This window comes from Rhinopithecus roxellana, chromosome 11, assembly GCF_007565055.1.
Source record: "Rhinopithecus roxellana isolate Shanxi Qingling chromosome 11, ASM756505v1, whole genome shotgun sequence".
Taxonomy (NCBI): Eukaryota; Metazoa; Chordata; class Mammalia; order Primates; family Cercopithecidae; genus Rhinopithecus; species Rhinopithecus roxellana.
This window is the reverse complement of record NC_044559.1, coordinates 107,515,355-107,533,455: the sequence shown is the minus strand read 5'-3', so window position 1 is coordinate 107,533,455 and position 18,101 is coordinate 107,515,355. Positions and strand designations below refer to the sequence as shown.

The 18,101-nt window shown below is 37.3% G+C and overlaps 1 protein-coding gene across 1 annotated transcript in view; it reads left to right on the top strand.

The window, feature by feature from the left end:
• MYO3A (myosin IIIA) overlaps positions 1-18,101 on the top strand; it is a 292,667-nt gene that overhangs the window by 145,786 nt on the left and 128,780 nt on the right. Inside the window, exons 15-17 of the mRNA XM_030940862.1 lie at positions 5,081-5,283; positions 12,705-12,803; positions 12,892-13,006. Coding sequence (XP_030796722.1) covers positions 5,081-5,283; positions 12,705-12,803; positions 12,892-13,006 — 417 coding nt within the window. The remainder of the gene's footprint in view (positions 1-5,080; positions 5,284-12,704; positions 12,804-12,891; positions 13,007-18,101) is intronic.

Genomic DNA, 18,101 nt, shown 5'->3' with positions numbered 1-18,101 from the left:
TCTTTGACATATTCAAATTGTCAGCATCACTACTCTTGTGCTTTGGGGCCATTAAGTAAAATAAAGATAATTTGATGGCAAGAACTGTGATACTGTGACAGCTGATCTGATAACTGAGAGGGCTAGGCTACTAAGTTGGCTGACAGGTGGGTAGCATATACAACGTGGATACGTTGGGCAAAGGAAGGATTCACTTTCCAGGTGGGACAGAATGCGGTGGCACAGATTTAATCACACTACTCAGAATGGCATGCAATTTAAAACTTAGAAATTATTTATTTCTGGAATTTTTCATTTAATAGTTTTAGACCATGGTTGACTGCAGTTCAACTTCTTCCTTTCTGATTTGAGTGCCTTTTATTTCTTTATCTTGTCTGATTGTTCTTATTAGTACTTCCAGTACTATGTTGAATAGAAGTCATGAGAGTGAGTATTTTTTTGCGTTGTAATAGATACTATTGGAAAAGCTTTTAGTTTCTCCTCATGGATTATAATGTTAGCTGTGGATTTTTCATACATTGCCTGTATTATGTTGAGGAACTTTCTATACCTAAACTGTTGAGAGTCCACATCAAGAAAAGATGTTGTGGTATCTTAAATGGTCTTCTATAACTCATACATATGATGTAGATTATTCTGTGGTTGAAAAATGTTAAAAATTGTGTCTTTTCAAGGTAAAGAAACCTATTACCACTTTGCTTAATACTGCTTTTCTATTGCCTAAGAAAATTTTATATAATTGTAGGTAGCTCCTGTATTCTTTGGGAATGAAAATGGTTATGCCAAAGAATACTTCATTCCTTCCAAAATGTCCTTTTTCTTCCTGCAGAATACTGCTACTTAGTGGAAATCACAGCAAGACCAGCAATTTCTAGGTAGATCATAAGAATCTGGGACATTCTGTCAATAGAAAGATAAATAGCTATAGAAAGGCCTCTTATGAATTATACCTTAGTAAATGCTTTTCTTTTTATAATCTCATAGGAAAATGGAATACAGCTTCCACTTTTAAAATTAAAAAAAGAAGCGGTGTTGGACTTTGTCAGATACTTTTTTCTGCATCAATTGAGATGATTATGTGGTTATTATCTTTGATTCTGTTAATATGTTGAATCACATTGTTTGATTTGCATATGTTAAGCTAGACTTGCATGCCAGGGATAGATTTTGCTTGGACATGATATATAATCTTTTTAATGTGTTATTGGATTTGGTTTGCTAATATTTTATTGAGAATTTTTGCATCAGTGTTCATCAGAGAAACTGGCCTGTAGTTTTCTTTTCTTCTGATACCTTTTTCTGGCTTAGGTAGTAAAGTAATACTGGCCTCATAAAGTGTAGTTGAAAGTATTCCCTCTGGCTCTATTTTTTATTATTTATTAATTTGCTTTTCTTAGAGACAGTCTCACTCTGTCACCCAGGCTGGAGTACAGTAGCATAATCATAGCTCACTGCAGTGTCTGAACTCCTGGGCTCAAGTGACCCTCCTGCTTCAGCCTTCCCAGTAGCTGGGACTACAGGCCTGTGCCAGTGCACCTAGCTAATTTTATAATTCTTTGTTCAGATGAGGTCTTACTTTGTTGCCCAGGCTGGTCTCAAACTCCTGGCTTCAAGCTATCTTCCCACCTTGGCCTCCCAAAATGCTGGAATTACAGACATGAGCCACACTGTGCCTGGCCTAGCTCTACTTTTTAGAAGAGTTTAAGAAGTATTGGTATTGATTTTCTTCAAATGTTTGGTGGAATTCAGCTGTGAAGCCACCTTATCCTAGGCTTTTCTTTGTTAGGAGGTTTTGATTACTTCTTCAATTTCTTTATTTGTTTTTGGTCTGTTCAGGCTTTCTAATTCTTTCTGACTCAATTTTGGTAGGTTGTATTTTTCTAAGAATTTATCTACTTCCTCCAAGCTACCCAAATTGTTTATAGATAATTGTTCATAATAGTCCCTATGATCCTTTTTATTTCTGATACGTCTGTTGTAATTTCTGTACTTGCATTTTTTATTTTACTTATCTTAGTCATCGCTCTTATTTTCTTAGACTAGCTAAGGGTTTGTCGGTCTTATTTTTTTCAAAAGCAAAACTCATAGTTTTATTGATTCTTTTTATAGTTTTTCCTTTCTCTATTTGATTTACTTTTGCTTAGGTTTTGATTTTTTTCCTTTCCTCTGCTAATTTTGGCTTTAACTTTTTCTTCGTTTTTTAGTTCCTCGAGGCATAATGCTAGACTATCTATTTTGGAGCTTGCTTCTTTTTTAACGTAGGAATTTATTGCTACAAACCTCTCTCTTAGAATTGCTTTTGCTACATTCCATAGGCTTGGTATGTTGTGTTTTCCTTGTTGTTTGTCTCAGGTATTTTTTACTTTCCCTTTTACTTTCTTCTTTGACCAATTGGCTGTTCAGCAGTACATTGTTTAATTTCCACATATTTGATCATCTGTGGTGCTAGGAGGTGCTCCTGCTTAGGTGTGCCAGAGGCTTGGAGCCCCAGGATGCAAGGTACCACCTCACCTGTGATGTGTGGTGGCAGCAACTACTTCAGTGTTCAGGAGGCCTGAGGCCCTCTGAGGGTGGGGTGCTGCCTCAGCTCTGGTGCAAGACAGCTCCCTCAGCCAAGCTCAGAGCCTGTGAGGACTGCAGGAGTCTCCAGTAGCAATGACTGCAAGTGTCCACAGTAGTGAGAGAGGTTGCTGGGGGTATCTTGCTCACCTTTCCTTGCAGGGAGCTGTCCTTCCTTCCTGGTTGTGAGCTGATCCCCACTTGGGGCATGATGTGGTAAAGGTAAGGTGTTTCCTTTCCTTCTCTATGTGGCCATCCTGGGTTTCTGTGCTCTACAGGATTTCTACTGGCTGGTTTTTTGCTGTTCTCCAGCGTGCTCCTTTAGTTATTTTGGTTTAAATGTACTTGTTTACTCATTTGCAGGTAGGTGGGGGCTTGAAGGTGTATTATCCATTCTCACACTGCTATAAAGAGCTACTTGAGACTGGGTAATTTATAAAGAAAAGAGGTGTGATTGACTCACAGTTCCACATGGCTGGGAAGGCCTCAAAAAACTTACAATCATGGGCAGAAGGTGAAGGGGAAGCAAGCACAGCAAAGCAGGAGAGAAAGGAAGAGGGAGCAAAGGGGGAAATGCCACTTTCAAGCCATCAGATCTCATGAGAACTCAGTCCTTATCACAAGAACAGTGAGGGGGAAAATCCGCCCCCATGATCTAATCATCTCTCACCAGGCCCTCTCCCCCGACACATGGAGATTACAATTTGACATGAGATTTGGGTGGGGACACAGAGCCAAACCATATCAGAGGGAGAGCACTAGGAGCTTCTGGCCAACCATCTTGATGTCACTCCTAATTCATTTTCAAAATGATGAGTAGGAAGAATTCCATGTTCCTGTTAAAAAATAATTGAGTGGTTTTAATATGTTCTATCAGAAGTCTTGACCCAGTGGCTTAATATAACCTCTACTTAGCAGACTTGTGACCCTCTCGGGAGTGGAAGAGCCAGGAGAGACCTAAAAAAAAAGTGGCGCTACCCCAGATGTCTCATCTCAGCCTTTTCTTCCCCCTTGCCCATCAACCACTCTCTCCTTCTAGAAGTATCATTTTAAAAGGTTTTCACAATGGTGAGATAAGATTTAATGTGGGGCGCGGGGGCAGTGAGGCATAGCATATTATCCTGGTGTAGAGGAGCTGAACACCTGAATGAATTTACTCGCAGGTCTTGCTATTCTGTCCTGATCTGCGGGCTGATAGAGGTTCTCATCAGTGATAAATTAATTGTGTGTGAATGTGGTTCTGTAGATGTCAGCAAACTCCTTAATCTAATCTCTTTGTCTTGTTTTAGATTAATGTTAATTGGGGATAGGTATATATGTATTTTCAGATTCCTACCCTTATCACATCTTATCTTGTTTTAATTTATGTCCTTGATAAGGATTTACCAGATGGAAAAACGAGGTGTTTGGTAGATAGAACTTACCTTTGAAATATGCAGTCTTCCAAATCTTACTTAGCAGGTCACTGCTATTCAATATATGCCAATGAAAATATTATCTCACCTTTATCATGGGTGCAAGCCCAGCCCAAAACATTTTAAAAGAGCCAAGTTCATCCCCCAAATTACTATGCTCTTTTCTCACCCCTTATTTCCTCTTTTATAAGATACTCAAAGTTCTTACACAGCCTGAAAACTTCATTGTGAATGCCCCCTCCAACCCACTCAAATTCTAATGTAGCCTGTGTTCCAGAAATAGCTTCCACTGTTCTCCCTCAACATAGAAAATTTGCAATAAGTCTAACATAGTTGATCTTGGTAAAGTATTAAAGTAGATATTACACTGAAAATAATCTACTTAAGCTAACTTCTGCCAAGTTGTGAATAACTAATACCTCCCTACACCTCGGGGGGCAGAGGTTGGAATGCCTTTGTAAAAGTGATTGGCTATTAACCCAAATAAATTTCTACTCAGTAGAATTTCAACTAAAGTAGTAAAAAAGAAACATGGAACATACTTGTTTGAGAAGAGGAGCATAAGAGATGGGGAAGAAATAGAGGTAGAGCCATGTAAGCCTGCTAACCTTGACCTGGTTTCCACTCCTCCCATTCATACTTCCAAGCTGTTCTCACTTTTCATAATTATTCCCTTCTCTCTGCTTCTGAATTAATGAGTTACCTTTCCTCTCTTAGTTTCAGGATTAGCAGCTTCTGTGAAAGCAAGTAAAGTGGTTCTGGCTTTGGGGACTATTTGGATGGGGGCCCAGGCAGGTAGAGGAGGAATAACAGAATGACAAGTGTACTTCAATGTGCATAGGCTGCTTATAAATTATCTTTGTAAATCAGGCAGAACTGCATTTGAAAAGTATAGAATATCTCCTTGTCCTTTTTTAAGAAAACAAGTGAGTGAATCCACGTATGGGAGGGGGAAAATAGACCAGGATGTAACACCTGCCAATATATCAGGAACATGCTTTTATATGTTTATGTCTACATAAAGTGCTTACCAAAGAAGAGACATTTCATTATATACCAAGTTAATTTTTTATGTTTTTAAAAATATCTTAATATTTTCTCTTTAGGCTAATAACAGAACCTTGCAAGAGAAGATTTTACAAGTAAACAAGTTGGTAGAAGCCTTTGGCAATGCCTGCACTATTATAAATGACAATTCTAGCCGATTTGGAAAATACTTAGAAATGAAATTCACCTCTTCTGGAGCTGTAGTGGGAGCACAGATTTCTGAATATCTCCTGGAAAAATCCCGAGTTATCCACCAAGCTATGTAAGTTTATTTCAAACCTCTCCTATTTTGGAGGAAGCAGAAGCAAACATAATGCTTTAATAGTAAAATGTCATTCTCATTCAATAAAATTTTGTTTATCACCTACTATATGCAAAGCACTTACCACTGAGAATGAAGAAATCCATCAGCACTGTCTTACTCTCAAATATATGTAGCATTCAATAGAGGAATTAACAAATAACCTAAAATTTATGCTGCCAGATAGAAAGCCTAAGCCCATCACAGAGGTACTAACAGCATAAATTAGAGACCGTTCTGACATAGCAGAGAATATATTTATCTATACAAAATTAATGTGAAATTTAATTAGAAATAACTGAATGCTTTTCTCTTTTAAATGCTAGCATATATAAATAGACATTTGTATTAATTCTATTCTTCCTATGTTTATACACAAGGGGCCAAATTAAAGATTCAAGAAGGAGGTTTATCGTATTGACCTTTTATTGCTGACTGATTTTAGCCATCAATACTCTTCATAATGCTTTGATATTAAGTTGAATGAATTCCTTTTGCGGGTTTGTAGCTTAATGACAAAGTTTCTCTCCTGTCTCACAGAACATCTTTGTTATTCTAATGAGGAAACTATCGTTACACATTGGATTTGTACCCTAGTAGTTACATTATTTTGTTTAAAAGCTTGGCAAGTTAGAATCTTTCATTTTTCTTATGTTGGTTTTATGCTAAACATATGCTACATTATTGTAGTAATATGTCAAGTTAATTCACAGTAACATAATAAGCCTTATTGTATATTAGTACATTATTATTTAATGTAAGTGCCTTCAAGCTTGGTGTCATTCAATTCATGAGTAAGTCATGAATAGAAGTTGCCTGGAGTCCAGCTCCTGAGCACTAGCCCCAGTATGGAAAATTACCCTTTGGTCTTCAATTGAAACTATGGAAGGAGGCTGGGTGCGGTGGCTCACGCCTGTAATCCCAGCACTTTGGGAGGCCGAGGTGGGCAGATCACGAGGCCAGGAGATCGAGACCATCCTGGCTAACAAGGTGAAACCCCGTCTCTACTAAAGATACACAAAATTAGCTGGGTGTGGTGGTGGGCGACAGTAGTCCCAGCTACTCGGGTGGCTGAGGCAGGAGAATGGCATGAACCCAGGAGGCGGAGCTGGCAGTGAACCAAGATCACGCCACTACACTCCAGCTGGGGTGACAGGCAAGAATCCATCTCAAAAAAAAAGAGGAAGGAATGATTATTAGACACATGTGGTTTTCAATTGTGGTACCAGACCATTTTAATCCACCATGGGTAAGATATTTAAACCTTAAAGATTCTTACAGGATCTTGGCTCTGTAATTCATTATATGTAGGATTTGAAACAGTTTACTTAACCTCTCTGCACCTCTGTTTTTCATCTTTAAAATGAAATAGCATTAGTACCTACCTATCAATTAAGACAAGGTATGTATAGTATATACCACAATGAATGGCATATAGTAAGAAATCCATAAGTTTAAGCCATTAGTAGTAATAGTAGTATTAATAGTTGATTAGAAATAACATATAGCACAGTACCTGGGATATTGAAGATGTTCAATAAATGGTAGATACTATTTATTGATGTGTGTCCAGTGCCCAAAACTCTGGACATGTGTGTCAGTGCCGTTGCTGCCCATAAATAGAAGGACCTCAGGATCTTAGCAGATGTGGAAACTTAGCTAGTTCTTAAAACCATTTGTTCTGCTCTCATAATTGTGTAAGCCTCTCCTTCAGGCCCTTCGGGGAGAACTACTTAAGAGTAACTAATTGGTAGATGGCACCACCCTGTTGCATAATATCAAGGGATATCATTCACGGTGTATTCTATGGAGCTGAGTGCAAGAACACAGTTCATATAGAATAACACGTGAACATAACCCTCTGGAGTTACACAATGAGGCCCTGAGCTTGTAACCACAGAAATAATCCTGTTAATGCTTACTGAAATATTGTAGGATGCATTCTAAGAAATAGCATAGTCAGGATTATATTTAAGGCATGCTATGAATTAAGTAATTTTTCCCCCTAAGGAACTATTCTAATTTTACAACTTTGCTTATTGGGGAAAAGCATTCCAAATTCCAAATTCACAATCAAGTGGAAATATAACTCAGTTATAGTTTGAGCACAGCTGTCTTTAATTTATAACACTTTTTCCATTTTTATGTTTTTTCTTTCACCTAATTTAATTGCATTTTTAAGTTCCAGAGGAGCTTTGAGTGACCTATGAATATGAAAATATTAGACCTGTGATTGATGGAAGAATTCTTAATAGGTACCTTTACAAATTATAAACTTAATTGCACTGTTATCAATCAGGGTACTGAACAGAAAGAACAAGCTCAAGGGTTTTAACTGAGAAAACTGTTTACAGAAGTCACATGAGCATTGAAGAGCCAAGAATGAATGGTGAGATGCCCATGGACTAACAGGGGTGAGGAGCCATGGCTGCCTTCCTGTCTGCAGGCAGGGGGAGGGGCAGCACTAGTGCCTGGTGCCAGCTGCAGCTGTGGATCAGGGGCTGCCTGTCGAGAGCTATGGCCTTAATGGGATGCAGCCGTTCAGGGAGAGAGCAAGGGGATAACATCCCAGCCTCTCTCTCCTCCCTCCGCCTGTTTCCTGCCTGTGCTTCCTATTGGCTGAACCCATATGGAAACCAGAGAGCAAGGGAGTCCAGGGATTGCAGGCTGTAAGGATTGGCCTTTGGGGTCCCAGAGCAAACAAAGAAGAGTGTAGAATGATCTGAGGAGTAGGGAAGAATCAGAGCAGACGCGTATCTTTTTTTGATGAACTCACCCTTTCTTTTAAGACATTTTGTTCTTTTCTTCACTTTTTGCCTCAGGCAATGTCATCCCAGCTCAATCTCTGACCACATTTATTTTTAGATTACCTTTCTAACAATGATGGTACTATCTTATAACCTGTGACTTAAATTCTTTTCTAAACATTGATAGTTTTCAAGGAGAAAATTTTAAAAGAGGCTACTTAATTTCAAGAATAAAATGAACCTATTGAAGGCAATGCTAGATAATTCTCATAAATACAAATTATAGCTATTTCCACGGCAGTTTCCTCCTGTTACTACAGTTTAGTTCAGCAGGCATTGATTGCATTTCTCTCATGTCCCCAGCACTTAACAGGACTCTATAGGAGACATAAATAAGTGGCAGACATGGTGCTCTCCATTGTGGAGAAAGGGAAAAGTATTTATGGAGCAGTTACTCTATGTCAGTCACTGCGCTAAACACCTTATAGTCATTATCTCTTTTAATTCTTGCAGTCATGTGACAGGGTGTCATCTTCTCTTTTAAAAGTGAGAAACTAAGAGAATTTTAATAAGTCGCTTAATGTCAAAAAGTTAGCAATGAATGAGTTGGAGTTTGAAGCCTCGTCCTTCTGTCTGACTCCAAAGCCCACCATTCATCCATCCATCCATCCATCCATCCATCCATCCATCATCTATCCATCCATCTATTTGACACATATTTATTGAGTGCCTACTGTATGCTAGGCACAGGAGACATAAAGCCAAGTAAGGCAGGATTCTTGTGGTAACACAGCTCACAGTATGATATAAAACTTGCTGATCACTCATGGTTTCTAGCCTCTCATGAAAGTAAGAAATGAGTTCATCTGCTAAGATTCAGCAGGTAGATAGCAAGAGAAGGGGACTGAGGAGACTGCATATCCAGGAGGAGAGAGTGTACAAGGTGGGAGCTGTGATTAAAAAGGAAAAACTCAAAGTGTTGCTTTATGGATACCCTGTAGTGCCTTAAGAATGCAAAACTTCATTATTAGCTTTCTAAGTCTGATTGCTGGCCACTTCATTGAATATTCAAAGGTTTCACAGGAATTAAGCTACACCCTTGTGAGTACTTTGCCACCGTTTGAGGCTGTCAAAGGCATTGGCTGCACAGGTAATCCCCAGGATGCAAAGCAGGTGAACACACATATGAGACAGCCCTGAGGGCCTTCCTGCAAGCAGCTGAGTGGAACTCACTCTGAAGAAGTGTTAGAAGATCCACAAGTAGGAATGAGGCCACAATCAGAGAAATGATATTTGGTAACTTGTAAGACCCTCTGTCTGTCCTCAGGCAGTCCTGAACTGGGAACCCCTGGAAACATTAGCAAGTGTGGGATACCATAGTGCTCTGTGTTCTTAAGCACAGCTTGATATGGTTAGGGACCCCGGGTAAGCTTTGGAGGTGTGTTCTTTTCCTGTTTCTTTAACTTTCTGATTGTCCGTTGAAGGTCAGTATATTCCCCAAAGTTTCTCCAGGTCTTTTCAAATTATAATTCCTAATAAATGTAAACTGATGAAAAGAAATCATTAATATTGTGTGTCTAAGTTTTAACACTTAACTGATACGATGTACAATTAGTGTACATTGTTAACAATCACAAATGTTAACACTTAACTGATACAAATGTGATTGTGGTTAACACTTAACTGATACAATGTACAATTAGTGTATATTGTGAACAATGTAGTAGTGTTAACAATCACAATTGCACTGTATTAGTTAATGTTAGCAATCACATTGTTAGCACTTAACTGATACAATGTATAATTAGTGAAGTGCACAATCAGTGTGCTTCATTAGAAGAAAGCAAACTGAATTATATGCTGTGCCAGTCGTAGAGAAATTTTTATTATTCTGTGGTGAAAAAAGACAAGAACTAAAGGAAACTTTCACTTTTGTTCTAACTTTAGTTGTAGGCCATGTTGGTGTTTCTTGCATTATCACTGGTGACTGCAACAAGTAACAGAATAGGATGAGTTCTGAAGGAAGGGTGTGCCAGTCCTCACTTCAGCACCCAGCCTCTGGACCACCCCTTTTCTTTAAACCTTCACTTGTCTTTGCCCCATGACTAGATTCTCCTGATTCCTCTCCTGCCTCCCTGAATTCTTCTTCTGTTTTTAGATGTATCCATCCAGTCTCACACTGTGTATTTACCAAATATTTGTCCCTGCAGCTTTTCTCTTTTGTTCTTTACACTCTCTCACTTCACAAATTCTTCTGACATTATGGCCTCAACAGAGAGCCCTACATGATTGACACCCAAAGACATACTTCTCCCCCTCTCTTAAAACTGAAAAATGTTTACATTTTTAAAAAATTTCCAACTACCCACATACCCTGCTACCATCTCAAATTCAACTGAATACACATCTCAAATCTATTTATTTTCCCATAGCCCCTTTCTTTTGGAATGGGACTATCCCTCCCTAATTATATAAGACCCCCCCCCCCCCGACTCTCCCTTCACTCAGGGGAGAGTTTCAGTGCAGAATGCATACTAACCAATAGCATTGTTACCTTTCTCTTCAGAAAATGTCTTCCTTCCTTTTGAAATACTAAGGAAGAACAGAGCTCTGCATTATTCACCTTATCAAGCTCTACCCTTTCATATTAAGTATTTCAATTTGTTAACTTTCAAGAAATACCAAAGAGAGTACCTTCAATAGTTATTAGTGTGTCACAAGTATCAAATCTTTAATGTTATTTTAAACCTACATGAGTGATGTGTTGGAGTCCTTATTGAGCTTCTGTAAAAAATTATTCTTGGAATGGCTTTGGCAGAACGTTGGATCAAAACTAGAGATTATAAAATAAAGCCACAGTTGCTCTGAAACTCCAAATTTTACTGCATTATTGGAAGAGTAAATACATATGAATATATTTGAGTTACTGTTGATTCTGAGGAAAACTTCTACATACTGAAAGAATGAATAATCTCTAAAGAGAGCAACAGTAAATTTCCATCTCCACTGAGATGATACTGCATCATGTACAGGGGGAGAAGACCCTGGAAGGTTTTTAAGTCCTTTCTTACCTTTTAAGTAAAATAGTTTATGTATAATTATGCATATCATGAAGTGGGCTTTTTTCTGTTTCATGTACTTCATATGGAAAAGAATTCAAAGACCCCTCTGTTCTACTAAAAATAAGTTTAATAATAATAATTCTTTTTCTGAAAATATTTCATTGGCCCCTAAGTTTGCTGATAAAGGCTGTGGAGGGGGTGAAGGAAAGGAGCAGGGCGAGAGGGGATACAAGCTGCCCCTGAAGTTTCCATCTTGGGTGTGATGAGTTTAGGACCCAGAGCACAGTTCAGGCCACTGCCAAGAGTGGCAGGAAGAGGAGTATCCACAACAATTTAGTGTCTCCTGCCCCAATCCCTACAGTGATATGCAAAGCTTTGTGGTGGGATGAGAGTTTTATACCAACGGAAAGAGAAGGAACAATAGAAAGAAGTGAAGACAGCAAGGCCTTCTGGTTGAGACATTAGAATTAATTTAAACACTGTAAGAAGAATCCTACCCTGTCCCAACCTGTGAGCCTGGTGAGCCTGGTGATAATGGAGTAAACAGTCAAGTGAAGTTTGAGGACCACCCTCAAACAGGAGGAGGATCTAGTAGGAGGACGAGAAGGGGAATGCCACAGGGAGATGCAAACCCCAGGGTGTCCCAATTGACCACTAGTTTCATCAAGAGTGGAAGTAAAACAGGGCAGTAGAGATGGGGAAACTATAGAGCAGGAGGTTCATCCTCTGCTGTTTCAGCAGAGAGCCTGAAAGTGTGGTCTTTCCCTGGAGCCCACTAGAGCAGAAGGAAGACATGAGGGAAGGAGGAGAGGAGACCCCAAGGTCCAAGAAATTATGTTGTGAAACATCCTGAAGTGGAAACGTACCTTGTTGTAATCCATATTCCCTTAATGACATTATTGCAGCATCTGGAAAATGCTATTTATACTACTTAGAACCACAGAATCATGGGATTTGAGGCTTATAAGAAAGAGATTCCTCATACAAGTAAGAAAACTAAGCCTCAGAAAGACAATATTCAAAGGTGGTTAAAAGCATGGGCTTTGGAGTCAAACAGACATGATTCAAATCCATATTAATTATCAACTCTGTGGCTTTGGGGGAGATTGACAGCTCTAATTCCTCAGTTTCCTTCTACATAAAATAGGAAACACATGCCCATCTCAGGGGCCTATGGTGGGTTAATGAGATAATGTAGCACTTATAACCATTGGCATGGCTGTATACATTATTCTTTTTTCTGTCTGCTCCACTGGCATGTAAACTCCAACGAGTTAGGGATTTTTGACAGTTTTGCTTCTGCTATATCCCCAGTGCCTGGAACAGTGCCTGGAAGTCACTCACAAATGTATATTGAATGATTCCTATGAAGTGATTAAGATAATGTCTGGAATTTAATGACAGTGGTTGTTGAAAATAATGACAACAATAACGACCACAGAAAGCCAAAATGCAGTATTCAGAAAAGCCCATATTAGCACTCACAGTCATTGTTCAAATAATTATATTGTCAAGTAACTTAAACAATAAATATTCTTACTAACTCCCTTACTGAAAATATCTTTTTTTCCAGTGGAGAAAAAAATTTTCATATATTTTACTACATTTATGCTGGTTTGGCTGAAAAAAAGAAACTAGCCCATTACAAACTGCCTGAAAATAAGCCTCCCAGGTAATCTACCAGGTTGTACTTTCATCAATAATACTTTCACTTTTCACTTAATTTTAGACTTTTATCCTTCCTTTTATATATTTTTTAGGTACCTACAAAATGACCACCTCAGAACAGTACAAGACATCATGAATAATAGTTTCTATAAATCCCAGTATGAATTAATTGAGCAATGTTTCAAAGTCATAGGTTTTACAATGGAGGTAAGTATGAAAGACACTTGAACCTCTTTAGAAAGGATCTTTTTATCATCATTAATGTTAAGAGCATTTATTGAGTGATTAATATATACCAGCATAAGTGCTTTACATATATTAGAACAGCCTTATGAAATAACTGGAAATATAAAATTTACTTTATAAGTGAAGAAATAGTGGCCTTGACATATAATTGAATTTAGTTTTGTTCTTAATCTTTTATTTTACTTATACTTACATTTCCCATATACATATATGGGAAATATATGTAAACATATATATATAATTTTACATAAATGCATAAATGTGCATGTTCTTTTTAGTGCAATCTTTTTAATAACTTTATTAAGATATAATTTACATACAATATAATTCACCTATTTAAAGTGTATATTTCAGTGACTTTTAGTATATTCATAGAGATGTGTATTCATGACCATAATCATTCATAGAATATTTTCATAAATTTTTCACCCCAAAAAGAAATATGGTAGCAATTAGCATATTTCTGACTCAATTCTGACTTCATCCCTACTTTCTATCACTATAAATCTGCTTTTTCTGGACATTTTACATACATGGGATCACATAATATGTGATCCGTTGTGACTGGTTTCTCTCACTTAGCATAATGTTTGCAAGGTTCATCCATTTTTGTAGCATGTATCAGTACTTCTTTTTTTGTTGTTAAATAATATTTCATTTTATGGGTATACTTCATGTTATTTGCCCATTCATTAGTTGATGGGCAACATTTAGGTTGTTTTCGGTTGTCTATTATGAATAATGCTGCTATGAACATTCATGTACAACTTTTTGTGTGGACGTAAGTGTTCATTTATCTTTGATATATACCTAGCAGTGCAAATGCTGAATAGGGTAACTCTGTGTTTAACTTTTTCACTAAATTGTTCAACTGTTTTCCAAAATCGCTGCACCATTTTACATTCCCACCAGCACTGCATGAAGTTTCCAATTTCTCCACATCTTCACCAACACTTATTGTTATCTGTCATTTTGATTATAGTGATTCCAGTGGATGTGAAGTGGTATCACTTGAGGGTTTGGTTGAATTTACCTAATAACTTATGATGCTGAACTTTTTTTTCATGTACTTATTGGTCATCTGTGGATCTTTTTTGGAGAAATGTCTGTTCAGATCCTTTGCATGTTTTCTAATTGGGTTATTGTCTTTTTATTATTGAGTTGTAGAAATTTTTTATATTCTAGGTACTAGCTCCTTATCAGATATCTGATTTGAAAAAAAAAAAAAAAAATCCTATTTGTTATATTTTCCCTTTCTTGATGGTGTCCTTTGAAGCACAAAAGTTTTTAAATTTTATGAAGTTCAGTTTATCTATTTTTTCTTTTATTGCTTATGATTTTAGTGTTATATAGAAAACCAAGCTCACAAAGATTTATGCCTAAGCTTTCTTCTTATAGTTGTATAGTTTTAGCTCTTACATTTAGGTCATTGTTCCATTTTGAGTTAGTTTTTGTGCATATTGTGAGGTAGGGATCTAACTTCATTCTTTTGCTTCTGGACATTCAGTGTACCAGCACCGTTGTTGGCAAGATTATTCTTTCCCCATTGTTCTTGGTCAGATATCAATTAACCACAAATATATAGGTTTGTTTCTGGACTCTCAATTCTATCTCATTGATTTATATATTTATCCTTATACCGGTATCACACATGAGTATCATAGCTATGTAATAAGTATTGAGATTAGGAAGCATTAAACCCTTCTACAACTTTGTTCTTTTTTTTTATTATTATTATACTTTAAGTTCTAGGGTACATGTGCATAACGTGCAGGTTTGTTACATATGTATACTTCTGCCATGTTGGTGTGCTGCACCCATCAACTCGTCAGCACCCATCAATTCATCATTTATATCAGGTATAACTCCCAATGCAATCCCTCCCCCCTCCCCCCTCCCCATGGTAGGCCCCAGTGTGTGATGTTCCCCTTTCCGAGTCCAAGTGATCTCATTGTTCAGTTCCCACCTATGAGTGACAACATGCGGTGTTTGGTTTTCTGTTCTTGTGATAGTTTGCTAAGAATGATGGTTTCCAGCTGCATCCATGTCCCTACAAAGGACGCAAACTCATCCTTTTTTATGGCTGCATAGTATTCCATGGTGTATATGTGCCACATTTTCTTAATCCAGTCTGTCACAGATGGACATTTGGGTTGATTCCAAGTCTTTGCTATTGTGAATAGTGCCGCAATAAACATATGTGTGCATGTGTCTTTATAGCAGCATGATTTATAATCCTTTGGGTATATACCCAGTAGTGGGATGGCTGGGTCATATGGTACATCTAGTTCTAGATCCTTGAGGAATTGCCATACTGTTTTCCATAATGGTTGAACTAGTTTACAATCCCACCAACAGTGTAAAAGTGTTCCTATTTCTCCACATCCTCTCCAACACCTGTTGTTTCCTGACTTTTTAATGATTGCCATTCTAACTGGTGTGAGATGGTATCTCATTGTGGTTTTGATTTGCATTTCTCTGATGACGAGTGATGATGAGCATTTTTTCATGTGTCTGTTGGCTGTATGAATGTCTTCTTTTGAGAAATGTCTGTTCATATCCTTTGCCCACTTTTTGATGGGGTTGTTTGTTTTTTTCTTGTATATTTGTTTGAGTTCTTTGTAGATTCTGGATATTAGCCCTTTGTTGGATGAGTAGATCGCAAAAATTTTCTCCCATTCTGTAGGTTGTGTGTTCACTCTGATGGTAGTTTCTTTTGCTGTACAAAAGCTCTTTAGTTTAATTAGATCCCATTTGTCAATTTTGGCTTTTGCTCCCGTTGCTTTTGGTGTTTTAGACATGAAGTCCTTGCCCATGCCTATGTCCTGAATGGTATTACCTAGGTTTTCTTCTAGGGTTTTTATGGTATTAGGTCTAACATTTAAGTCTCTAATCCATCTTGAATTAATCTTCGTATAAGGAGTAAGGAAAGGATCCAGTTTCAGCCCAAAATCTCCTTAAGCTGATAAGCAACTTCAGCAAAGTCTCAGGATACAAAATTAATGTGCAAAAATCACAAGCATTCTTATACACCAGTAACAGACAAACAGAGAGCCAAATCATGAATGAACTTCCATTCACAATTGCTTCAAAGAGAATAAAATACCTAGGAATCCAACTTACAAGGGATGTAAAGGACCTCTTCAAGGAGAACTACAAACCACTGCTCAGTGAAATAAAAGAGGACACTAACAAATGGAAGAACATACCATGCTCATGGATAGGAAGAATCAATATCATGAAAATGGCCATACTGCCCAAGGTTATTTATAGATTCAATGCCATCCCCATCAAGCTACCAATGAGTTTCTTCACAGAATGGGAAAAAACTGCTTTAAAGTTCATATGGAACCAAAAAAGAGCCCGCATTGCCAAGACAATCCTAAGTCAAAAGGACAAAGCTGGAGGCGTCATGCTACCTGACTTCAAACTATACTACAAGGCTACAGTAACTAAAACAGCATGGTACTGGTACCAAAACAGAGATATAGACCAATGGAACAGAACAGAGTCCTCAGAAATAATACCACACATCTACAGCCATCTGATCTTTGACAAACCTGAGAGAAACAAGAAATGGGAAAGGATTCCCTATTTAATAAATGGTGCTGGGAAAATTGGCTAGCCATAAGTAGAAAACTCTGTTCTTTTTTTTAAATATGTTTTGGCTTTTCAAGATTGGTCCCTTAAACTTTAATATAAATTTGAAGGATCAGCTTGTCAATTTCTAGCACCTTTAAAGAAATTTTTTTTGTTCAGCTCTCTCTTCCCCATCTTACCTCCTTAAATCTACATCTGCTCTCTTTCTCCTCCCCTAGCTAATGGACGTATACATGATCCAACATTCCATATTTACTTACTTAGTCCTAGAGTCTTGTTTATAGATACACACACACACACACACACACCCATGCAAATGTGTACACATGCATATATTTGGTGAGATGATCATTCTTTTATTAATATGGGATTATATTACACACACTTTTCTATATCTGATTTTTCTTACTCAGCAATGCCTGTGAAAATCCCTTCAAATTACCTAATATATCACTGAATCACCTCTTTTAAAGGCAGTAAAATGTTCTACAGTGTGTACTACCATAGTTTATTCAGCCATTCACCATGACTGGGTATATAACTATAAATGTTTCTGGATCTTGCAACCATGAGCAAAGCTGAAGTATGTCCTTATTGACTTGTTCATTTCTTTCTATGAAATAGCTTCCTTGTAGTGGAATTTCTGAGTTAAAAGGTACATATATTTTAAATTTGAATAGAACTTGCAAGATTGCCTTCCAATAATTCTGTAGCACTTCACATTTCCACCAACGATACATATTAATACCCTTCCCTTCCTCATTCCTGCCAGCAATGTGTTGTGGCTTTTTAAATATTTCCTAGTCTGGTGGGTGGAAGTAACATCTCATTTTAAATATGCATATCCTTGACAAATAATATATTTGAACATCTTTCCATTTGTTTGCTAGCTGCTTAGATTTACTCTTATGAATTGTATATTTATATATGTTGCCCCTTTTATTGAATTATTTAGATGCTTTATGTCAATTTGTAAGGGCTCATTGATTATAGACATATGTTTCTATCATTTGTGTTATAAATGTTTCTTTATAGTTGTATAATTTGTGACTTTTTGTCATATTACCATAATGAAGTTTTAAATGTTTGTTTATTCAAACAAATTTACCTTTTTGTTCATAACATCTAGGTCTCTAGTTTTGGTTAAAAAGTTTTCCCCTAACTCTAGGTTGTACGTGTAGTCTCCTAGATTTTCTTGAAAGTGAAAAAAAAAATTTATCTTTAATCCATTTCAAATTTATTTTATGGTACCAGATGGAGCACTACTTTTCTTTTATTACAGATGGAGAGCCAGAATTGACTTATCCTATATTAAGGCCTTATATGACATGTAATCTATTTTTGATGCCTCTATTTTAGCTATCAATCTATGTTTTCTGTTTCTATAGCAGTATTCTGTTGACTTGATTACAGTGGTTTGATTCTGTGTTTTTCTAGTAAGGCTATTCCTGCTCTC